We start from the raw sequence: 25,017 nt of genomic DNA, 5'->3' as shown, positions 1-25,017 counted from the left end.
TTCAGTTCACCGTTTTACTCTTTCAGGCGAAGCAGCAATGATGACGGTAAAAGTGCGTTTTTCAACGGGAACAGTTACCGAGAAGTTTCGGACAATTCAGTGAAAAGCTTAGCACCCCATTCCATTCTTTTGACATTTGTTTTTAACACTTTCGACGAAAATAGTCTCATTTTCTTGGCCAAAGACCAAAAGTCAAGTTGTTCATTCATTACATTAAACCTGAAGAACGGCTTCATCGAACTCAACGTGAGACATATTAATGGCAACAATATAACATTAACAACCGAAAAAAAATATAACAACGGTGTTGAGACGAATGTAGAAGTTATCATGAAATATGAACGTGGAGAGCAGAGCTACCAGTTGCAAGTGAAACTCCCAACAAAAGAAGCCGTGAACAGAACCAAAAATCTTTCCGCAATGGATGTGTATAAAGTGAAGATGTCGAAGATTTTTGTCGGAGGCATTTCAAGCACATTTGATGCCTCTTGTCTTCCTGTTAATACGACGGCATTTTTGGGAAACCTCGCTGCTCCTTTCTTGTATTCTTTGTCTTCGAACGTGGAGCTTGGACCCGGAAATGTAATTTCACCAATTTTTGATATACAAAGTTTAACTTTTCGTTGTTCTTTCAGTTAGAACTTCCAAAAGCGTGGTTCCCAGGAAACGGTACTCTTGAGCTTGAAGTCACCAAAGATAAAATAACGAACGATTGGCTCGTTTTTGTTATAAAACCTGTCACTACCGGTAACAATTTCGTATTGAATATCAATAATATCATGGATATTTACTTGCGAAACTCGAATTTGGTGTTTAGACCACAAAGTGGGAAGGAAGTCGAGTTCAAATCGATAACCGCGAACGCTCACCACATTATCAATTTAAGCTCGACGAATGTTAAAGTAAATGATGATAATAGAGAGTTTTCTGCCCCTGTTCCGCTTCTAAATAAAACAAATTATTTACGATTCGGAAGCCATAGCACCATTGGTAGTTATGTTGGAGGCATTGGAGATATTTCTATCGACAACAAGTAAGTTTGACGGCAAAACGTTAAAAACAGCTCCCAATCTACATTTTTTTCAGACCGGTTCTGTTCAATTCGAAGACAGTGAAGTCATTTCAAAATGTAGAAATCGGCAGAGATAGATTTATAGTGACAAATGATTCGACGAAAGAAATGCAGAACACCGAACGGTACTTGAGCATACCAGAGGACCGAACTGAACCCCAAGCGTTCAAATTTGGGGACAAACCGAGCAGTTTTGTCTCCATAAAAAATTCAGTTGTCGGCAAAAAGTTTGTTTTGGAGTTTCAGTTTAGAACTTTTTACCCTAATGGGTTACTATTCCTTTCGGACGTAAGTTTCAAAATGAAAAAACGCCCTTGTGGTTAATACAATAATTTTCAGTCTCAAGTACCCGACAAAAACGTCACATTCTATACAAACCTGGAAATTGAAGGAGGAGACATCAGACTGCAAGTTGAAGGACGCAAAGCCAAAATGATGAAGATCAGCGAAAGAATTAATGATGGTGCTTGGCACCACGTTCAAGTGGAACAGATCCTTGGCAAAAAGAAGTGGAGATTGGTAGTTAAAGTCGACAAGAAGTGGAAGGTTAAAGAAAGAATGCCCAGAAACGCTTTTAACGGAGATTTGTACCTGGGTGGTATCCCCAATGTGTTACCAGTTCATAAAAAAATAGTAATTGTAAAGTCTGTTTTGATCACTTCTAAAATTTTGTTTTTAGAAGAATGAACTGCATCCGTTCAGGGGGTGCATACGATCCTTGAAAATCAACAAAAATCCGCAAGTGGTGAAAAACAACAACAACGTTGTTTACAGCAATATCGGACAATGTTTTCAAAACGTTGAAGAAGGAGCATATTTTGGCGGAGACGCTTTTGCTATTTACAGTACGTGAAAAGAACTATTTCCTTGGTCTTTGCCTAAAATGTCTTTTTATTTCCAGAATATGGTTTCAAAGTGGGCAAACTTCTGGAACTTAGCTTCGAATTTAAGACTCGGGAACCAAACGGGATTCTACTGAGTGTTTCCAATTTCGGAAACAGTCCAGCTCTGTCAGTTGAGCTCCAAAATGGGGCTGTGGTCATGACCATAGACATGGGCAATGGAATCGTCTCCAAAGTGACCAATAGCCCACATTCGGATTCCACTCTTGCGAACAACGAATGGCATAACATTACAGCTCTCTATTCAAGCATAGAATTGACCGTCAATGTTGATGGAGTGCGAAAAAGTTGGGTCCAATCCGATGTCAATTCAATGATGGATGAAATTGAAGCTCCTCTTTACGTTGGAGGATTACCAAGTAATTACTAAATTTAGCGGAGAATTTGTATTAATGACTGTTGCAGGCAACGCACCAAGTGGGACGTTGAAAATTAAAGAGAACTTCAAAGGCTGTATTCGTAAATTTAAGATAGAAGACAATATCATGGACTGGACTGATATGAAGAAACTGAATAATGTACAATTAAATTCGTGCCTGGCTTAAATTGCTACACTTGTAATATACAGTAAGGTACCTCAAAGACTGGCCACTTGGCATTTCTTATAATAATAAAATATTCATATTTTTGCATCAGTGTCATCAATGCCGGTAGCATTACAAGAACCAAATACAGTAATAACCACTTGGGGTACAAATTGTCATTTTCCAACGCTTTTTGTTGATTGTAAAGACTAAAGAGCAACGTAATGGATTATTTATTTAAAGAGATGACAATGAGTATTTAACTGATAGTATTATTATGTATTTATTCTGTTATAACTATACAAATTATTTTGTATAAATGTTGCTGTAATTGTAAATATTTGGTACTGTATTTTGACTCAATATTTTTATTTTCTCCCGTTCTTTCAATATCCCCAATCCCACGGAATAATGAAAAATTGCAATTAAAGAACTCACCTTTAAAAAATGCAGTCACAAATTTCTTCTCTTTCAAACACCGAAATTAAAAATGAAGAAATCTGGCACTTCACAAACATCAATCTTCGAACACCACGCCGTTTTCTAGTGACTTTTGGCTCTTGTTGTGGCATTCGTGTCTGTCAATTTTCTGTCACAGGCTGTCAACTGCCAGTTAAAAATAAACTTGTAAACGGGAAGTGTTTAATAATAAAGCGTTTATGTTTTTAAATTAGTGTCGAATCCTGCTCATTTTGTAAATAACTATAATGACTCGTCTGTAACCCGAAATTATGCGACAATATTTTAGGTTAGGAAGCTTCCTTTAATGATGGCTGACCAGAATCAGTTTAATAACAATTCAGAACAAATTGATGCCTCTACAACACCAACTAAAGTACAATCAGCAAGTCAAAGTCAATCGCCAGGACCTGTAAAAGCTTCTCAGCCGGTTTCTCGACAGACTAATTTACAGCGGATACAGCAAAAGAAGCAAGCAGTTTTGGCTTTTCCTTATAATAAGAAATTGCTGAAATTAGCTATTTACTCGAAATGTCAGGCAAGTATAAAGCGATGTAAAGACGTTTAAGGCTTTTTTTCGTCTCTGGACATAAGAGTACTTACTCATTCTTTAATTAGTTTTTTGTTAGAGTTTTTGAGTTTTTTAGAAATGAGAAAAATTTGTCCAATTTTTTTTTCCTTTGAAAACCAAGTGCGTTCTGTGATGTAAATAAAATATTTCAAATGCCATAATAATAGAAATAAATTCTTTTTTATCTTTAATAATAACACTGCGCAACAGTAATTTTTTTCCAAAGATGTAAAAGAGGTTTCTGGATCTACAGGGCGTTGTGATTACGAAACAGTAATCGGTAAACAGTAAACAAGCTGTAAAAAAATACTGTATTTCTGAAGTTTTTTTTTAAAAGTCCCAAATTCATTCAAAATCGATGTTACTCTACAAACAATGCCATTAAATGTTAGAGCAACTTCGCCTAGAAGATTGCAGTGACAATTGTCGAAAACGCAAAAATTGGTCTTAAGAAACATGTAAAATTTTATGATTTAAGACTAAACACCAGAAAGAGATTGATGAAAATTGTAAATTTACACAGTAAACTGCAGTCAGTTGGACACACTCAGACTTTTGATTTTCCTTTTCTTGTTGCCAAAATCGTTTCTTCAAAATTTGGAAAAACAATTAAAAATCGAAAAATTAGCTGATATGATAAATCTGTCGACGGATTCTTACCCAATAAGGTCTAAATTATGAAGAACCGTTAAGACTTCTTCGGAAAAAATCGAAAAGTTAAATTTTGTTGGACTGTGTAATAATTAAAAGTTCACTTTTTATTACTAGAAATGGCAATTTTATTTTTATAGTTAAAAACTGACTCTCCCGGCCACTTTTATATTTCGTCGCGAAACTTATATAATTCCTTTATAATGATGGATTATAAAAAAACAAAAGTGAACGGGGTGTAGTAAAAAAAAACTTATTTTAGAAGTTCCGACCTGAAATTTCTTCCAAAATTTGTTAATTAGTGTATTTAAAGCAAAATTATCTTTTTTTCATATAATTTAAACAAAAAAACTCGCCAATGATTAACGTTGAACTTCGAACTTCAATTGTAACGTTCTAACTGTTATTCAATAGGGCGAAAACTGCAACTGCACTGGTTGGAAAAAAACCGAAGCGACGGTGCAAGAACTCTCATTCACTGACTTCTGTAGATGTGAGCACATGTTAGGTAAACGTTACGCAACATCGTAAAAACCACAACTAAAAAAGAGTTACAGAGGCACACATTTCCCATTTGCGCCCGAAATCCGAAGATGAACTTAATCGCTTGTTGCGAATGGTTGTGGACATTGATAACATGGGTACGGCCATGAGCAGAGAAGAAAATGTGGATACTAAGAAAGTTTACACGTATTTATTTCACGTAAGAAATGCTTCTCACATCACATGTTATTTAATTTTGTGGTTTTAGTTATTAAGAAAATGCATTTTAACTCTTGACACTCCCATCGTTGAAAGTTCTTTAGGACAACCACCTTTCGAGCAGCCATGTATTCACAAAGCCGTCACGAATTTACTGGTTTATAAGTTTTCCCACTTGGCTCAGCAAGAATGGAAAACTATGTGCGAGGTGGCAAGGATTCTCCTCCACTGTCTGAACACTTGGGAATTCCCGTCACCAAGTTCACAAAAACACCGTGTAAGTCAAGAGGAGGCCACAGTCTACAAAATGGAGCACACTAGGTGGCTCGTATTTTGTAACGTCCCGACGTTTTGTGACTCTCTTAAACACTACGATACGACGATGGTTTTCGGACGCACTCTTCTCCGAGCAGTCTTTAAATACATGAGGAAGCAAATCATGGATCAATTCAACAGAGAAAGGGACAAAATGCCTCAGGAGCGACGAGTCATGTTGTTAACCCATTTCCCTCCATTCTTAAACCAACTAGATAAGGAGATTTACGCGCAGGATTCGCCTATATGGGACCCGGATTTCAAACACGGACCGTTCACGCACGTTCAACCTTTACTAGACTCCGGAAAACCGAAAAGTATTGTGATTTTTCGACTCCAACGCGTGATAACTCTGTTTTTTCAGCAAATAATATGTTAACGAAGCGAGGAACTGGAGAGTTAGATAAATCCGTTGGTTTAACAGACAAAGATGCCTTTTCGTATGGGAGCAAAACCGGCAGAGGTAGCGACACTCCAGGACGAGAAGCAAAGAGAAAGAGACTCGCACAAGACGAGCAGTTTGAAGATGTCGCGATGGAAACCGTGGCTCAAATTATTGCAACGATTGATGATCCAAATTACATGACAGGGCCTGATGTACGTTCACTTTTACGTATTTCTTATTGCGAGTCCGTAAAAGTTACTTTATCTGGTACAATAACTATTGTTTTAGTTGATTTTTTCGGAAAACGCCCCAGCGACTGATGAGGCGCCAAAACTAGAAGAAAAGCGCAAAGTCATCGAAATGCACGTAATCGGCAACAGTTTGACTGAAACAGTGTCGAAAGAAACAATGCTTTGGTTTATTGGATTACAAAATGTTTTCTCTCATCAGTTGCCGCGGATGCCCATTGAATATATCACACAACTGCTTTTCGACCCGTAATTTGTTTTTTTGGTGACTTGAACGCCCTTGCTATGTTTATATTTTTTAGAAAACACCGCACCATCGCGTTGATAAAGGAAAATCGACCAATAGGAGGCATTTGCTTCAGACCCTTTGAAACGCAGGGCTTTACGGAGATTGTTTTTTGCGCCGTAACTTTTAGTGAACAGATTAAAGGCTACGGCACTCATCTTATGAATCATTTGAAAGACTATCATATCCGGAAGGGAATTCTGCATTTCCTGACTTTCGCCGATGAAAACGCAATTGGTAAATGAACACTTCTTGTTTATGGGGAAGATCAAACTGTTTTTTAAGGGTATTTTGAGCGGCAGGGCTTCTCTAAAGACATTAAGTTAAATCGATCCATTTACCAAGGCTATATTAAGGATTACGAGGGCGCCACACTCATGCATTGCGAACTTAATCCGAAGATTATTTACACAGAGTTTACTTCAGTTGTTAGGCGACAAAAGAAGTTTGTCAAGCAGTTGATATATCAACAGCAAAGAAACGTGTCGAAAGTTCATCCTGGACTGACGTTTTTCAAAGAGGGTACGACTGAATTAAAGGAAAAAAATGTATTGTGGTTTATTTTTAGGAGTTAAAAGTATTCCAATAGAGTCCATTCCTGGCCTTCAAGAAACTGGTTGGAAACCAGCAGCTCGGGCAACCAGAGGTGCTCAACAGCTCGAGGAATCTCAAGACATCGAAATTTTGGCGGATATGTTAAAAACTGTGCTCATTGCCGTTAAAAACCATGAAGATTCCTGGCCGTTCCGATTGCCAGTTGATAAAAACGACGTTCCTGATTATTACGACCACATCAAATATCCCATGGGTAGATAAAAAAAAATCTGAAGACTTTTTTTTAACTTTTTCTTGCAGATTTGAAGACGATGGCGGAAAGACTGAAGTCGCGATATTACGTTTCAAGAAGACTTTTTGTCGCTGATATGATGCGGATATTTAGAAATTGTAAGATTTATAATTCACCAGAAACCGAATATTATCAATGTGCAGTAAATCTGCAACAATATTTTCAAACAAAAATGAAAGAAGTTGGATTGTGGGATAAATAAAGTATTTTAAGATAAAAACCAATATATTGTGTTCTACGTAATAAACAATTTTATATATTATTACATAATAAAACGAGCATCAATAATAATAAAAATGACTAGCAAAATTCGTACTGCTTCAAATCAGATAAACTATATTTAAAGATTCACTGAAACACGAGTAATTGATAATGTTCCTAGCGAATTTAACAACAGCTGCACTCAAGTTAAAAATACAAATTAAAATATCTACCTAAGGAAAAACCGAACAGGTAAAGATGAGAATCAACATTATTTTAAAAAATTGCAAATAAATAACGTTAGTAGGAAAAATATCATTACGACATAACAAATACTTCAACAGAGATTCACTCAAATACTATAAAGTCCACTTATCTTTGTAACAAACTTTACGTTTAATATACTAAACATACAAAATACTCTGCTAATAAAACGATCATACGTTCTGTTTTATACAAATTTACCTAATTAAATGAATACAACAAACTGCAATCAAACATTTTTTAATATTCTATGATAACTTGCAATAGTTACGCAATTTGTGCTAGTTTTAGTGTAGTGTTAAAAAATACCTTTGTTTCACTCATCCCTGTGGATGATCTTTGCGTCGCAAACACGAGTTGTTCCAGGCGCTGTTTTCTTTAGAAGACTTAATATTAATGGCGTTATTTAGAGTCTCACGACTAGAAACGTTAAATCAGATAATTCAGTGCGCTAAATACTGCACTCATCACTATCATTTGATAATTCTTCTGGGTCATCAGCGTCTAATACTATATCTAAGTTTTGAGAAAGGATGTCATCTTCAGTACCTTCATCGAATGAGCTGAAAGAAAACGCAATTAATATCGGGAATAACTAAACCAACCGAAGCGTTAAGTGAGCAAGCACCAGGTGAAATTAGTTTCATTTCAATCCATGTTAGACTCCCATGCGTCTTGTTAGTTATGATCATCAAACTTGTTATAGAGAATTCATGCTTGACATTAAACATAAGTGGTGACGTCGATGATGATTCTTAAGCGGTCTTTATTAGTCGACGCATTTTTAACAAAATATTTCTTACCCTGTCAAAGCCACAATCGTACTCCCTAAATACAAGCACAATATCAATAAAAGAACTAACACAAACCACCAGTACCGTGAATTTCCCGTGTTATGACAAGTTAATTACTCTTTGATACTCACAGACTGTCTTGCTGGTCGTTGCCTCCTTCTTCAGCAACCAGTAGCTCGTACTCTTCGGCGGCGTAGCGGTCCCAGTCAGACATCTACAAAACACAAAATAAGCGCGTGTTTAAGACCGGGAAAACCAACCTCTTGGCCATCGATATCGTGGTCCCGTTGCGAAGCAAACGGATCTCTCTGTTCATGGTCCAAATACTTCTCCAAGTTGAAGAACGTATCAAAAAAGATCGACGTCATTTTACACTTTTTTAAGTCACTTAAGGCGATTTGTCCGGTACGTTTAGGCTTCACCATGTCTAACATTTGACACAAACAATCCTAAAAACAATTTGATTACGATTGTTTGCCTAGCTAGTCAAAGAGTTTACTTGGAACGGTAAGGTTTCGATGCCGATCGCTTCCATTCTCTGCATTTGCTCTTCGTAGAAATACTCGAGTTCATACATTGATAAATAACCATCGCCGTCGAGGTCCATGCAGCGGAACCAGTACTCGATGGCTGTTGGGTGCTGCTTATCCTCCTCGCTTAACAAAAACCACACAAATTCGGTGTAGGACATTTTTTCGTCGTGTTGGGACCTCTTCTGCCCACGGGTTACGCAGCCGCTGAAGATACGATCGATGATTTTTGTGGAAAGTGCTTGAAAAATTAAAGAATCTGTAATATACTGAAGTGCTCACTGATATAAAATTCAATTGCGGCGACGCAAGGCGACTAGTGGTAACGCAAAAGTTTTCATAAAATGAATTATTTTTTAAAAAACGTTTGCTAATGCGCCAAATATATCAATCTTTGATTAGTTGTTTGGAAAGGTGTTTAAGGCCGATCGCTTCTAAAAAATGTGGATCATAATCTATTGGCAACTTACCATGGTCGTTGTGCCTGGTCAGATCCTGCTTGTCTATAAATAAGTCATGATCCCGATCAAGTTCCCAAAACTTGCAATAAATCACATAAAAATGTTCGTAACTGAAATAATGGGTAATCTGATTGATATCCTCTTCCTCTTCAAGCACTTGTATGACACTTAATAAGTTCGATCTTCTGAGTTCCGGTATCGTGATTCTTCCGGACCATGAGCGGTTCACGCAATAATAAATCCTAGCGATAACTGTGTGAACATAACGCGAGTGAAACTCTGTCGCTTCCTTGAGAAAAGTTAAACCAGGATGAGTCTCAACAACGTCTTGAACCAGTGGAATAAAATCCTCCGGAGCCAACCAATTGCGACGACCTCTTGTTAAAATATAAACGAATCTGGAAGCAGCATCGTGGGAATTGCTTGACATCCTAAAACACGTTCCCATAATAAAACTAAAAATGACGGAGTTTGTTTAGTACCCCGTCCAGAAAGTCATGAATTGTTCCTGAGTACAGCTGCCTTTATCCGCACAAGCTGCTAAATATAAAGGAGTTTTCCAGTAAAGCGGCAGCTGACAAGCTGTGGTAATTGAAGAGAAATGTTCTCTGGTGGCTCGATCACCGATATTGGCAAATGCTGTCGCAACTTTACTTTTGACGGTGTCTAATTGCCCAGGAGGTCCCGGTTTGCCCGTTGGGAAATGGAAGCGTGGAATATTGACGTTTCTGTGCGCACGGATGTGCCTCTGCAAAGTCGTGTGTTGGAGCGCCGGCTGCTTCGGCGGCGTCTGGAATTTACATGCATATTTTATATTTTACATTTCATACATAAAATTGGTACGTTCCAAGAGTTGGAATAATCTAAATAACTCACTTGCGGCTTGGTGAGCTGCACTGGCGTGGTCCGCACCCGTTTATCCAAAAGCAAATCGCTAGGACACCTCTCGAAAATAAGAACTCTCTCCGCCACTGATCCTCTCGTCAAAAACGGTCGGATTGGATTAGCCGTCGTTTGCCTCAAATGCTGCCGTTGAGTGACAGACAACTCCGGATGTGGAACTTGCTGTTCGGTTCTTCTGGTATTCCTCAAAGCCCACTTCGTGTTGTTTTCTTTGTCCTGTTCTTTCGATGTATTTAAAGCATTGCTATTGTTTGTTTGTTCGTTGAGGACCCCTCCGTTTTTGAGAGCATTGATTAATCGTTTTTCCTCAAGTGCTACTTGGTCGATGGTGGTCTGTCTACTTGGTAACGTGCCATATTGTTGATTTTGGTATTCCACCGCCGGCCGAACTTCCGATGCGGTTTTCTTCACCGTATCGGTTGATATTACGCGGTTTTTGAGAGGCCATGTTTGGAGTCCGAGTGGATTTGCGTCCTCTGGCAGTGTAAATTCTATTGTTTCCGCAAAGCGAGGCTTGGGGGAGATTTGAGGCTTGTGGCCGATCGCCGGCTTCGACGGAGTCACCTTGAAAACACATTATATAATTAACGGACAATTCTCATCGTTTTTTTGGGTTTTACAATAAAATTACTGTCTAATTTGAACAGTCAAATTAGAAAACCTCGAGAAATTTTAATAGTTTTGCTAATTTATGACTGGAATCGACTCCTTTTCGTAGCGCCCAGTAAATCAATTCAACTATTAATGAAGTTTTCTAATAATTTTACGACGCTTTCATGACCATTTAACTTAACTCCCACAACTGATGTCGGCTGTAAAGTAAATTTACAGCAGTTTAGGGCTTTCACTGAAATCAGCCAAATTTTACATCGCTTCTCGAATATTTACACGTTTTTAGCAACGTCATTAGTTACAAAGGATAATAAATTTAACATATTTGCTGAAGATCTAAATTCGCGTTTATTTTTTCTCTGTATAGTCAGTTCTTACAAAACAAATTATTATAGCTCTAAGTGCATTTCTTTCCATTTATTTCACTTTTATTATCCACAATTATTACATAATGCACATAATTGAATTATACCTTTTTACATTCAACCTCCTCTGAGGGGTGAAATTAATTCCATTAATTTTTAAATATGATATAGGACATGGCACCTTTTTTCAAAGGTCTATTGAGGAGCTTTGCGGTATACGATTATTTTTTGTTTCAAGCCCCTATAAAAAATAATTAAAAACCATTAATAAATCAACGTCAACGAATAACTCCTGAAATACTTCAAAATATACAGAATGGTTAAAAAAAAATTTCTATGATTGTATGACTATTGGAGGGGAACACTTTCACCATTTTTTTAAACTAGGTTTTTTTAATTGCGAATGGAAATTAAATAAATGCATGTATTTACCGTAAATCTTTTTAATAGCTCTTTCAAAAAAATGCAATGTCCTATAATTATCTTTAAAAAATGGAAGAAAAAACAGTAAAATCAACGAAATACGTAAAATCAGTTACTACTTCGAAATGCAAATCCCTACTGTTCAATGAAAGATAAGAAAAATGGTTTTTGTATGAAGAAACTTCACTCTGTTTTGTTCTTCTTGTTATTATTCTTGTATTTTTCAATTTTTGGGGTGTTCACCAAAAGTTTGTTTTTTTTTTAAACGAAATTTACGTATGTTAGTTTTATTTTAATGTTTTTTTTATGGTGATACGTAGATTGATCAAAACTGTGTAGTTCCAATATCACACAAGTCCAAATTTTTCCCTGAGTTTCTGTTCTAATGCATAGATTCTGATGCTGGACATCGAACAACACTAAAATATCTAATCTTAGCTTTTAAAGTTTGTGTGTTTTACATCGATAAATAAGTTTTTAAAATTTTTATCGATTTTAAAAAAGTGCCATGTCCTATATTAATCTTTGAAAATTAAAGAGATTAATTTCACCCCTCAAAGGCGGTTGACTATAGAAAAGTATAATTACGTGTGTTGTAAGTCCCCCTCCCAACCAAAATTGACCTGTCTCAGCGTTTTTTGGAAATTTACCGGTAAACGCCCTAAAACCCCTCTGCTTTTGGCCCACCCTGCATAAGAATCTTGGGTGAATAACTTTGTCAAAATATCAATTTAAATTTCATACAAAAAACATTAAAATGTAGTGAAACTGAAAGTATCCAACGTCAGATTTCCATCTAAACGTTACACGAAAATCTCATTTCCTTGCTACACTACATTTTCCATCCTCACGCCCGAAAGAGTACGAATTCTGTTCATACATCACTGCCATGTGAAGATAAATTTACTTTTCTTTGTATGACTTTTAACACATTTCAAAGAAAACGTGTAAATGTTGTGATGACTCCTTATTTTTCAAAGATTCGCTTTTAAGATATTCTCGAATTAATGCAGTAATTGGAGATCTGATACAAAGGCCACACCTACATTCCCGAGTTTCTAGAAAACAATAAATTTACGTAAATACAACGTATTTTAAATCACACTGTGATTAAATCCTTTAGTTTGCATTCCAGCTGTTATTGAGCTGTATAACAAGAATTCGCCGAATACGTCCAACAGCTGTTATGAAAAATTACAGCGACAGGGGACCACACTCTGTAGAAAGCCCATTAATAAGTCTCTTCTGTAATTGCAGAGGTCGAAAGGTTAATTATATTACAAGTTATAACTTGAAAATAGGCTGTGAAGTACCACAAGTCGGATTAACTGATCATTGATTTAACAATGTGTTGGTATTGCTTTGGTTTCATTAGGCAGCAATTTCCGAATTTTGTTGTCGTTTGCTTCCGGTGGAAAAATTTAGTTCGGTTACGCACAAACCTCTAATTACAAAGCAAACAACGATTAAAGTTTGTACAAAGTTGCTTTCATGTGGCCGATATTAAAAATAAAATGACTACAAACATGCAAAGTGGTGATTTTCTTACACGCCAAATTTTCTTAGACCTCGCCCAAAATCAATCAAAACCTTCCACCGCATATCGATAATTATTTTAATTAGGGCGGCGCCCAAACTAACGGTAATATTCATAATGGTTTTGTATGTAATCTCTAATCATCAATCTTCACTGGATTTTACAGGAAAAGTGTGCCAATTAAAGTTATTTTTAGTTTTATCGCCAATTTCGAGATGTAATCACTGACTAATTTCGTGACCTTTAACCCCAATTTAAATCGAATTAACTCTTAATCTTACCTCGCTCGACGAAACTGAAACTGGCGATGGTATTCCGTCGGAATTAAAACTGTTGGGTTTGAGCGCATTTTTCTTAGAATTAGGATCGGGCTGCCCGGTATTTTTCTCGAATTTTTGGAGAGCATACTGTATACTTGAAGGCATTGCCTTGTTACGAGCGGCTAGTCGAGCCTTGTCTTCGACGACGAAGTTTTTCACGAGTTTTTCCAAGCGATTATTGTCCATTGTCGGAGCTTGAGCCAATAATTCTATGGAAGGCTTGGCTGGAGGCTGTGGCTTCAGCATCGACCTAAAACAAAGTAATAAATTATTTTTAACTTGGTCCAATTTTCTCGACATTTCAAAGAGTTTCCTATAACATAAACTCTTGGAAATATTTTCATTCTTTCTACCTTACCCTAATTTGGTTGTGTCCCCCACTGCATGACACGTGATTAATTCCGCCGGGGCTAAACCTCTGGACTTCCAGTTTTGATAAATGGCCTCAGCTTGTTCAGATATTTGTTTTGCTATTGCGGCAATATCGTCATCAGGGTCCCGTCTTCGTGCTGTCGTAGCCATTGTTTCAGAAGTTCATATAAAATAATTTATCTCAAAAAATGGAAGCGGTCAGTTACCCATACACTGACCATCTTATAGGATTTTCTTCGCGCTTTACAGTCTGGAATGAAAAAGATCTGGATAATGTACGGAAGCACGTAAAATTAGCAGTCACGGTTATAAAATGCGCCAGAATCTTGTCCAAAAACAAATTTACGTTTTCTAAACTGTGTGCTTTCACAAACAAAATTGTCGTCAGCGGAATTAACAACCAAAACGCGATTATCTGTAATTTAATAAAATGCCTCAAGGTCGAAAGTGTTTGCTAATTGTAAAAAAAACGGATATAATGAGCAACGGCAAATTTTATACCTCCCAATAAACCGGTAAAATGCCATCAATTAAACTCTGTTGTTGCTTCGTAATTATGGACGTAAAACCCGAAATTTATAAATAATGGGTCGTATCATTTATCCCAAAAATAAATTCCAATGCTGATTTTATAGATCCACTCCATGAGCTGTTATTAAAACAATTTTTGAATGCTTCTGTTTAGCGGGTTTTCCGACTAGCTTCAGTCAGAACGCTCTATTTCTGAAACGGCGCGGAATGCTGCCAAAGATATCCCCTTACTCCTCTCCCATCAAGACTTCATTTGTTTACCGAAACAAAACACGAACGCGATCAAAAATCGGTGAATCTCCGCTACAAAAAAATCCAGGAAGAATCTCTTGTATTTTAAACACGTGTGCCCGCATTTTCTGTTTAACTTTTCTATTGGTTTAGCTCGTTGACGTCCTCATGTCAGTAACATGCATTCTAAACTGATGAATCCTTAAGAAAACAAAAACGGCCTTCAGTTTCACGATGAACTCTTGTTCGCAATTTTATCTAAAGATAGATTGAATCGTTTAATAGGATTTTTGGGTTTTGTCGCTTCTATTGAAAAGAAAGCTCGCTCTTCCGGCGGATTTTATGGGAGCAGCTTGGAGATTTATGGGTTAGTAACATGCTCATCTTTTTAGACAGCTGTAGGTACTCAATTTTAATCTGAAGTTGTACCATTAGTTATTACGCTAAAAAGAAAGTCACGAAACCATAAATCTTAAAACCGGATATCACACTCTGGGCACTAGGTCTAACCGCTCCTTTATCCACATTTTACGGGGTTTGTATAATTTTGTTGCGCTGGATTACTTACCGGAACCTTCTGGAGGAATCATGATCCATTTTTTTCTGGAAATAAAAAAAAATTACCCTTTGAACAGAAACAAGAGTGTAGAAATAGAGAACCCGTGTAGACTTTTTGGCAATTTGCACCTGTTGTGGTGACGATTAAAGATACGATTCTTATTATCGCGTCAGGTTACTACCACGGCTTGATCAATATTTTGTATTGTTAGATGGTAGCAGGAAGTTCTTACATTTCCCGAACAAATAAAGCGAGTGCATGGAGTGAAAAATGATCATTTTATACAATGCCTACATGAATTAAGTCAGTAGGGTTAATGCACTTTCGTTTTTTAAATTGAAAACTGAATTTATCGCCTCTTTAACATAAAACTAGACTTTGATTAATGCACTGGCAACCTGCATTTGTTAACAAAAAATCTCACGTATCAGCTGCAGATGCACTGAAGATGAAGAATATATTTATCTACAAAATGATCGCACTTTGGCGAATTTTGCACATTCCTAATTTATTTTGCTGATCTCACATGAAATTATTGCAGTGTAGAACAGCTAATTTTAATAACAAAAATCCATTGATGAGTCACAATTTGCGCATATGGAATTTCATTTACATGTTTTTTTTTGTAACGATGTTCGTGAATTTAACTCACGGCATGATTCCTTCCATTATACAAATTAGTTGGTAATAAATTATATAATCAAAATTCAACGGATTTGTTAACATTTTTCATTAAAGAGCTGTTTTAAAAAAATATGATCCAATTTAATTAAGCGGGTGCATTAAAATAATAAAATAATAAAATAAAAAAAAAATTAATAGATTTTCTGGAGAGATAGAAACACATTTCTAATAACGAATCTGAAGTCTGTTTACCTCCATCAGATCCGGATTGTTCAGAATTTTCTAGGAAACACCAATGGGTAGCTAGTAAACACAAATACCCGCCAATCTATGGAAAAGTTTGCACAAAATACGTGAATGTCAATGAAAATATATTTTCTACATCTTCACTTGGAGTTTTTCCGGACAATCTAATGGCAGAAACCGATGCGACGAAAATTTAATCCGAGGCAAAAAAATTATCTAGATTTATACACAAACGTCTTTAAATTTATTTAAAATACAAAAAATTCAATCAACAACTTTTTAACAGTTGCTGCATAATATTTTTGTCTATGATTTTCCATTCTGACCAGTGCCATAGATTCAGTCCATTCTGACCAATTATTTAGAACACAAGATTTATCGAAAAAGTACAATTTTGTGGACATTCAAATTAAAATTTTGGCAAAATTTTCGGAAGTTAATAAAATGGGAAAGTCTCAGCCTTTATTATGACGTATTTCATTAAAAAATCTAAGTACCAATTTAGGAATTCCGTGCAAAAAAGTATCGATAAAATAAATAAAGTTTGTTTTTCGAAATTTCCACAATTTTTCTTTGGGAAAAACTAACTCTTTCGATAACTATAGGTCCTTGCGAAGTTTTTTTAGTTATCTTATCAATGACGTATTATAGAGTTTCATGATTTAGCAAGTTTTTAATCAAAACTAAACTCAAAATAAGCTTATTTTACAAATATCTCTGAGTCCTGCCCTGATGAAACAAAACGGGTCTTGAATTTAGAATCAGGAAGCAGTTCTACTTTAGAAATGACTCTCCACTCCTCCAGTATTTATTCCGTCCACAATTGCTATTAGCTATAAATGTAAAATTTTCTATACCCTGATAAGGCCAAACACCATTAAACCTTTTTCCATTACATATTTCGGAATGGTTAAATACGCTTAATGATTATTAAGATGTAAAACAACTTTAACAACCCATTTAATAAATAAAAAAGTTTTTAGTGACTCAAACTCAAACATTAGAAGCGTTCTAACAGAAACAATAAATGTGAAATAGGTTATTCGTTGCAAGTATTGTTATTTTAAAACCCCAAAAGACTTAAATAAAAGACTTAAATAAAAATATTCTGAAACAATAATTTAACTATCGATTTACCTTAAAAAAAAGAAACATTTTTTGACACAACTAAATTTTAGATGTGCCTTCGACTGTACACATTGTTAATTTTCTGTTGGTAACCATGACAATACTGACGTCATCCTCATTTTTTAATTGTAACCTACATATTCTTGTAATTATCCCAACTAGGTAAACGAACAAAATAATTAAAAAGCTACAATTGCTTTGATACTACAAACACAAAATGTTGGACAATTTTAACGATTTTCCGCACCAATATAAAAATTGTTAGGTAGGTCAAAAGTTAACAACAAAAATCAAGTACTTTCTACACATAAATTCTTTACAACAATATTTTAAAGGTGTAATTTAAGCGTGTCCAATGACAGAACATGTGTTGCGAATTTCTCCTTGTAATCGTGCGAGTGTTAAAAAAATCAGCATTCCTCTGCCATTTTTCGAAATACGTTTTTGCGAATTTATCTTTCTCATTTTATCATTCGCTATTTGTTTGACAAGTAAACATTCTCAAATTATGTGAAAATAAATTAAACAGATAAGACTAATCCAGGCAGTAATTGTTGCCTCATTGCGCGCAGGTCAGCTCTGTGCTATACAGGTGATAAAATAAATAAAATGAATACTTTTTATTGGCCGCAAGACGAAGTTTATTCTGCACTCATTTCACGATTGTTTCAATGGTAGTAAAGTAACTTTTTCCCTTTTGTGTGGAAACTTTTCTTCCTTTATGACATTTTAAGAGGAAAATCGAAGCCAAACTATTAATCTGAAGTAAGTTTTTACTCCTGAAAACCCGGTTCTGTGCTGCTGCATGCTGGTGCTTTATATTCTCCTCAAATGCGGGTCGTGCAGAGCATTCCGAACAAAACATTTCTTTGAAATCCAAGACATTTCCTAATAAAACGACGAATTTCTCATTGAAATCGTAACAGGAATATTTTAAAATCGGATTTGAAGGAACAGTCTCGTGGAGGAGTTAAGCAAAATAAAAAACAAGATCTGCCCACTTTCGTTTGACAATACAGAAAAAATTATGCAGTGTCAACCTTCGCAATCGTAGAAAGATAAAGAGATAAAATTTAATATACCTAGTTAAAATAAGTAAAATAACATTTCGCCTAAAGCAAACATTCACACCAAATGTTGTAATTTCCCCAAACTTTAACTTTCATTTTAAACGCTGTGGGTATCGGGAATAAAATGAAGACTGATCTAACCCGATCAGCGTGCAAATACCGTTCCGTATGTGTTAATTATACCTAAGAGAGGCCACTGCAATGTTACATAATCCCGCTGTTTGCTTGATTAGTGCATCTCCACTCAAAGTTTGCTACTTCATTCTGTGATCAACCTTGCAAAATTGCAAATTTTTCGCACTTGCGAATTTTATTTTACACCTGCAAAAACACGCCTCTTATTTTCCATGTGAAATTATGTAATTTTGTGATCATAAATTGTTACTTTGCATTCCCGTAGAGGACGTTGGGCTAGTGTGAATACGTCATCCATTCACATTTGATGGTTGACCATAAAGTCAGCCCACGTTTAGCACTTGACCTGATAATATTACCCCCACCGTGGATTTAAAATGCAAATCTTGAAAACAATATGCCCACAATGTATAATATGCCGGACTGTGTCCAAATTAGCGCACTAACTGTTTTTACACTTAGTGACCCCTGCATAACGAGTTATGTAATGTGTTCACTAAATTAACACCTACTAAACTAGAAAAATTGTAATATAGTTTGTGTTTACCAAATAGTGGCTTTACTGGATACTTAAGTTTTATGAAAAGTGTCGTTTTCTGCATCTACTTTAATGTAAAATAAACAAGTCAAGACTTTGAAGCTTTCGTGCCTTTAGTGATAACATCTCCGAAAATACATGTTGTATGTCATGCACATAGCACCGTAGTATGCCAAGTTGACTATCAGTGGGCTTGGCACAGGTTTAGAATTTCTGTACTTATACATACATATGTGGATATATAGGCCAATTGAATTCTCCGAACCAAATCTTTCTTACTTTCGGTAAATACCCGATAAAATCAGTATGCGAAATCAGTCGATGTGCTCTACATATTATTAGAATAAGGTTGGGTGGTACAAAACTGCATAATTAAGAGACGCTGTTGGACTCTTCCAGAGTTCAACGCTCCATGTTAATGTATTATTATACCGGCTATCGTTCGTCAAAAAGCGAGCATAGAACAAACTTACCATATCGACCTGAAAACATATTTCCACATATCAGAAAATGCGGTGAACAAATAATCGCCAGAATGTTTACTGGCTTACTTTACAGATTAAACAAAGGAGGTAAAGAACTGCACACTGGGAAGCGAAATGCAGTCGTCCGTTGCCCTTTCTGAACACATTTTTTGGCAGCATTATAGGATAAGGTTCCAAAAATAAATTCACGCTAAGAGTAAAGTTGAAGTAGCGAATTGATGCAGGAAAAGAAGACGAACGAGATCATAATAAAATATGGACGTGTCTTTATACGAACCAGAAACGACACCTGCCTGGATGCCCCAGCCTTTTACAATAATAAAACTGTTGAGGAATGACGATATCAGCAATTTATTTCAGTGGAAGAACACACAACTGTCGAGTATAGCACAATTAATTCGTTATCCGAAGAGATAAACATCTAATCTTAAGGTGTTGTTATTCTATAAATTAAAAAATGAACTTTGAATTCGATAAGAAATTGAGTATACTTAAGTACATTGCTTTCTTCTAAAATTATTATTAAAAAACAGAATTATCATCGATTACACGGATCATGGTTGACAAGGTACAACTGTTTGGCAAACAAAATATTAAAACTAAATATTCCTTTATTTATTTGTTTGCTGTGTTGTAAAGCCCCAAACCAAATGTGAAATCTCTATCACAAGGTTCCACAAGATTTACAAACCTTCAAAAACCACTAAACCGGAACTGTGCTCGTATTTGGCAACAACACCATCGTCAAAATACGCAATCATGCTTCGCGGTCAACAAATTTTATTCTTATCAGTTCCAAAAATAGTAGTCAAACAATATAAAAGTTAAATACAATTCAACCACACTAAATTTTCAAGAATTTCGCCTTGGCACTTCTTAAAAATTGGAACATCTGGTTCGGCGAAAAATAAAATTTTAACAGATTTGCTGGATTATCAGAGCGTTACATTTATTTTGCCAGGATTAGAATGAAGGATGACTGGGCAAACTTTAAACTCTGATGATGGTGCTCTTGCTGCCGAAACGTATTCAACGTTCAAACGCTGTTAAATCACTTACGAAATTAATTTTAACTATTTGATAGCTGCCACTATTAAAATAAAAGTCGTCTTCTTGGACGCTGCGTCGTAAATTCAGCACACTTTTCGAGTTTTAAACGTGACGACTTACAATGTTAACAAAACTTTAAAATGTTTGAGCATTCCAATCTTCCTAATGCACTTATAAGGATAGTTCTGTGGCGGTTACAATCAAACTTGGTCACAAATTATAGTTATGGAAGTTCCGGCCTAAAAAAGATATTTCTGTGGAAAAGTTTTCCTCACTTTTGTTTGATTTATGACATTTGGAAATAAAAGTATAAATCTTCTGAGCAAATTTGTCGTTGGTTGTCTGTTGAAACAACGCCTTTGTGCGTAGTGGAATTGCTTGCCTAAGCTAAGTGTCTTAATGATATTTATTAATTTTATCAGTCATTCACAATGTGTTTAACTGATAAAGGTCTTAGTGAGAAAATTGTCTGCTGGAGTTTACATATTGAGACCTGCTACGTCTGCAAGATCACAATCCGGCATCGACATCAATTGAATTTTCTTTTTTTTTATTGTAAAAGTGGTGTTAATTGATACAGGCTGTAAAATAGAATAAGAAAATAAGTAACTTTTTATCGATCTGCTTATTTTTAACAAGCCACTTTGATTAGACAGGCTGTTAAAATAGACAGAAAAGTTACAGAAGGGGCCCAAATGTCTATTTCCATTTGATTTATGCCCCGGAAAATTAAAATTCTTCGTAAAATGTGACGAATTAAATACGATTTGTTGATAATATTACATCATCGTCATCATCATTTCGCGAGAATCACGAGTCTATCTGTCGGAACTGTGGGATTTCCTTTGTTCGTTTCTAATCACAATTACTTATTTTGTTTTGAATAGCTTAATACTAGAGACGGATTTTTCTATGCTGTGTAATAAAAGAATTAAATCCTATTTTATATATGCAACAGTAATAATAATGATGTAACTAATAACAATTTAATAGATGAATTATAAACACCTAAGAATACCGTTATTTAATTATTTCATCTACAAATTCTCCATGAAGAACAAATGTGGATAAAATGTTGTATGGTACACGTTTAAAAAGTCTGAAACGAGCCACTCATGCAATAAAGAATGACTTTTTCAATTTCTATGTTAAATAACTAATATCCTTTAGATTTCTAAACTAAAATCGCCATTGGTAATTTAAAAATCTTAAAATAGTCCCCAGACACTTTCTCAGTTTACCAGCGACTCAGGGCACATTGTGTAAACGCAATAAATTTCAATTTAAATCAAAAATTTTATAAACCCATTTTAGATTAATGCCAATAAGAATTAATTGATTTATCTAATTATGTACATGTATGGTTTGAACAAAAATTTAATTGACCTTTTTTCGATCTTCAATGTCACTTTCTATGTGAAATAAATTCCCAAGAAGTTGGCAATATACAGTGAAATTGGCAAATAAAATGTGTAAATTTTTCTACAATTCTGAGAAAGTCTCCTACTTCATTTTAAAATAAAAATTTGCAGACACCCCTGTCGCTGACATCGGATGTATTTTATATAACTAAATTTTCTAAAAAAAAAAGGACTTTTTTAACTTTTTCCAACGTAAAATGAACCGAGGAAAACGACGGCGCAAACCGCATCTCAATATCTGTAACAGTTTCAGAGATATTTAGCTTTAAAAATTTGGAAAAATTAAAATAAACTATTCGAAATTTTGATCAGCCATAACTCAGTTAGTTATTTGTTGTCGGATCTGAATTTAAATCCCAGATTTGGAATCTGTGGAAAATTCTGCGTCCACTGATGTATAATAACTTGAGTTTACTCCAAAAAATAAGCGAGATATCGATGTCAGGAGTTTGGCAAAGTTTTGGTAATGAATTTTCGCGAAAAACTGCAACTTTCGACTTTTAGAAAAACTAAGAACGATATTTCATTTAAAAAAACAAAGCTGCGTTTACGGTACTGCAAAAAAAAAAACTTTATTTCGAAAAATTTTGGTACAATATGACATCCTGAAGATTCGTGTCCTCTGTTTGGATACGCACATTTGTAAATTATTAAATGCTTATTAATAGTTGATAAACATTTATAGTTTTCTGTGTCAAACATTTTTTAATTAGAGGGTGAATTCGTTTAAATTATACATGCAATGGCTATTCGAAATAATTTATTATTGAATCCGATTGCAATAAAGCTTTCAGACTAAATTGTGAAATTTGTGGCAATAATAAATTCTTTAAACCACACACTACCGCATCATAATTTGGATTAAAAATAGTAAACAAATGTGATATAAATTGTAATTTATGTAAAGCGCTACGTAATCCTTTCAAAATCCTACGACTTGCATATACTGTCATTCCTGAAAAGGTAAAGCAGCTTTTCCCACCACAAATAAACAAGAAAATTGCTACAAAACCATCAGGTGAATAACAATTTGCTTATCGCTGTAAACAAATTATATCTATAGTAAGCAACAACAAAAAGCACGTGCGATGATAACAAAACGAAAAAGACGGAGAAACACATGCTGGTGCCAGAATCCAAAAACTGTAAAAAAAAAGCCCAAATGTAATTAAGATGAAAATAGTAGAAAGAGCACGACAGCTTATTTATAGAGTTAAGCTAAAGATATGCACGAATGAGATTTTAGACTCGTCTTCGATGTTCTTCCGGTGGCAACTTTAGTTGTCTAAGGGTTAATAAACGGGATATTGCTGAAAAATTTACTCACCCATCAAATTGAAAAAGGTAGATAGTGGATAATCCAAAGCACCCAACCCGACAATTCCACTATTTCAATCGCACAGAACCACCTTAACTATAGGAACTATGGATTTTAAAAGGAATTTTGTTCAGATGATTTTAATATGATATGCAAACACAATATAGCGACTTTTTGGACGGATTGCGCAAGAAATGAGAATTTTAGGCGAAAGTACGGGAAAAATTCACCACGGTTGTGATGAACTTCAACAATCACCAACACCACATATATGTGCGTGACATCACCGTTTCGCCACACCAGTCAAGACTGCAGAGTGTGATGTGGGTACACTACAAGACAGGCAATAACAATAATAGCACAAATCCATATGATACATGTCTTCGGAACATGGTATTGGAGCCACCTACTGCTGGATCCTATCAAAGGAAAGATATTTCTACAAAGCTCGGTACTGGCTGCGACATCTGGTGGAGAAGGAATCTATTGCGAGAAAACCAACAGCGCGAACTTCCTCGGCGGAAATGATTCACCATTTTGTCGTTATTAAATGCGTACAGTCGACTCTCGATAATTCACATTGGAATGGACTTATCAAGTTGTTTTTTGAAATTTTGAAAAATTAAAAGCAACTATCCAAAACTTTGATTGGTCATAACTTAATTATTTGTTGTCTGATTTGAATTTCAATGCCAGATTTGGAATCTGCGCAAAATTCTCCGTAAAATTAGGTGCAAAAACGTAAGTTTACTTGAACAAATAAGCGAGATATCGATATCAGAACTTTGGCATAGTTTTAGTCATGAGTTTTTGCGAAAATTTGCAAATTTCGACTTTTGAAAAATCTAAGAACTATTTCTTGTGTAAAAATCGCGAAAAGAACGATGGCGCAAACCGCATCTTAATATCTGTAATAGTTTCCGAGATATCAAGCACGAATTGTTTCAAACCTTCAAAAATTTGGCCCTCTGGCGACAACCCAAAAATTCAAACGGCCATAACTCCGTTATTTGTTGACAAAAATTAAAAATTCTTAAATCTTTGGATTCAGCGCGACATTCTGCATAAAGTGAGCTAAAATTCGTTTAATTTGCTTAGTTAATAAATGAAGCATTGGCCAAAAACTGTTTTGGAGAGGTCTTTTGGGATGATTTTCAATCACTGTTTTCAAAATGAAAAAAACGTTTAATTCCTTTGTGTTATACATCAGTCGAAAGAGGAGCTCAAAATATATCAACTGGCTAGACTTGAGATAGATCGGACAGATACTTTACGAGTTATGGCCAAAAATCAAAAAATTTAAAAAAAAATTATCGTTTGGCTTAGAATATTTTTTCGCGAAAAATCGACTATCGAATTTTGGGCTTTTCTGACGCTTCTGACGTAAAGTGAGCCGAGGAAAACGATATCTGTAATAGTTTCCGAGATATTTAGATTAAAAATTTGGAAAAATGAAAATCAACTATTCGAAATTTTGATCGGCTATAACTCAGTTATTTGTTGTCGGATCTGAATTTCAAACTCATGTTTGGAAAAATCTGCGTAAAATGATGTAGAATAACGCAAATTTCGCAAAACAGTGCAACTTTCGAATTTTTTAAAATCTAAGAACCAATTTTTATAAAAAAAAATTGCGAGAAAAACGATGGCGAAAACCGTATTTTTCCATCTGTCATAGTTTCCGAGATAATAAAAATGTGTGACCATTAAGTAAATTTTATATTAACTGGTTGTATCATATATCTTCTAGTCAAAAACTCTCTTTATGTCTCGAAATTCCAACACGCCAGTTTTAATGAGCCGCTGGAAAACTCGCCATACAAACTTTTAAGATAAGCAGACAATCTGTGTGAAGAATTCGATCCAAACAACACTTTCATGTTTCGGAGCTTTTGATATACAAAAATTATTTTGAAACATCTTTGTTCTTGTAGACC

General features: G+C 35.3%; 3 protein-coding genes across 5 annotated transcripts in view; 2 read left to right on the top strand and 1 right to left on the bottom strand.

The window, feature by feature from the left end:
* Window positions 1–2,856, top strand: part of wb (wing blister) — a 34,085-nt gene extending 31,229 nt beyond the window's left edge. Inside the window, exons 25-31 of the mRNA XM_088037549.1 lie at window positions 27–582; window positions 636–1,033; window positions 1,087–1,360; window positions 1,412–1,705; window positions 1,752–1,917; window positions 1,974–2,333; window positions 2,380–2,856. Coding sequence (XP_087893675.1) covers window positions 27–582; window positions 636–1,033; window positions 1,087–1,360; window positions 1,412–1,705; window positions 1,752–1,917; window positions 1,974–2,333; window positions 2,380–2,519 — 2,188 coding nt within the window. The 3' untranslated portion in view covers window positions 2,520–2,856. The remainder of the gene's footprint in view (window positions 1–26; window positions 583–635; window positions 1,034–1,086; window positions 1,361–1,411; window positions 1,706–1,751; window positions 1,918–1,973; window positions 2,334–2,379) is intronic.
* Window positions 2,857–3,066: 210 nt separating this feature from the next.
* Window positions 3,067–7,182, top strand: Gcn5 (Gcn5 acetyltransferase). The gene is made up of 11 exons (XM_088038072.1): window positions 3,067–3,192; window positions 3,247–3,495; window positions 4,594–4,687; window positions 4,737–4,882; window positions 4,931–5,513; window positions 5,561–5,793; window positions 5,870–6,078; window positions 6,132–6,352; window positions 6,401–6,637; window positions 6,684–6,923; window positions 6,971–7,182. The coding sequence occupies exons 2-11, from the start codon at window positions 3,265–3,267 to the stop codon at window positions 7,162–7,164; spliced, it is 2,388 nt and encodes a 795-aa protein (XP_087894198.1). The 5' UTR covers window positions 3,067–3,192; window positions 3,247–3,264; the 3' UTR covers window positions 7,165–7,182.
* Window positions 7,169–23,483, bottom strand: LOC148174319 (serine/threonine-protein phosphatase 2A regulatory subunit B'' subunit beta). Of its 3 annotated transcripts, XM_088038070.1 has the most exons (12): window positions 23,090–23,483; window positions 15,075–15,109; window positions 13,731–13,994; window positions 13,334–13,622; window positions 10,089–10,679; window positions 9,695–10,002; window positions 9,222–9,643; window positions 8,721–9,010; window positions 8,482–8,670; window positions 8,353–8,435; window positions 8,231–8,255; window positions 7,884–7,990 (listed from the first exon to the last, which is right to left on the bottom strand). In XM_088038070.1, the coding sequence occupies exons 3-12, from the start codon at window positions 13,892–13,894 to the stop codon at window positions 7,979–7,981; spliced, it is 2,373 nt and encodes a 790-aa protein (XP_087894196.1). In that variant the 5' UTR covers window positions 13,895–13,994; window positions 15,075–15,109; window positions 23,090–23,483; the 3' UTR covers window positions 7,884–7,978. The 3 variants fall into 3 exon arrangements, with proteins under 3 accessions (XP_087894194.1, XP_087894195.1, XP_087894196.1); XM_088038068.1 differs by lacking the exon at window positions 8,231–8,255 and having other exon boundaries at window positions 7,169–7,990; XM_088038069.1 differs by lacking the exon at window positions 8,231–8,255 and having other exon boundaries at window positions 7,169–7,990; window positions 8,721–8,992; window positions 23,090–23,481.
* Window positions 23,484–25,017: the final 1,534 nt, after the last annotated feature.

Source organism: Gnatocerus cornutus, chromosome 5, assembly GCF_029298725.1.
Source record: "Gnatocerus cornutus isolate USDA-ARS CGAHR chromosome 5, icGnaCorn1.1, whole genome shotgun sequence".
NCBI classification, from domain to species: domain Eukaryota; kingdom Metazoa; phylum Arthropoda; class Insecta; order Coleoptera; family Tenebrionidae; genus Gnatocerus; species Gnatocerus cornutus.
Note: the sequence above shows the minus strand (reverse complement) of the source record. Positions and strands in the feature narration are given on the sequence as shown.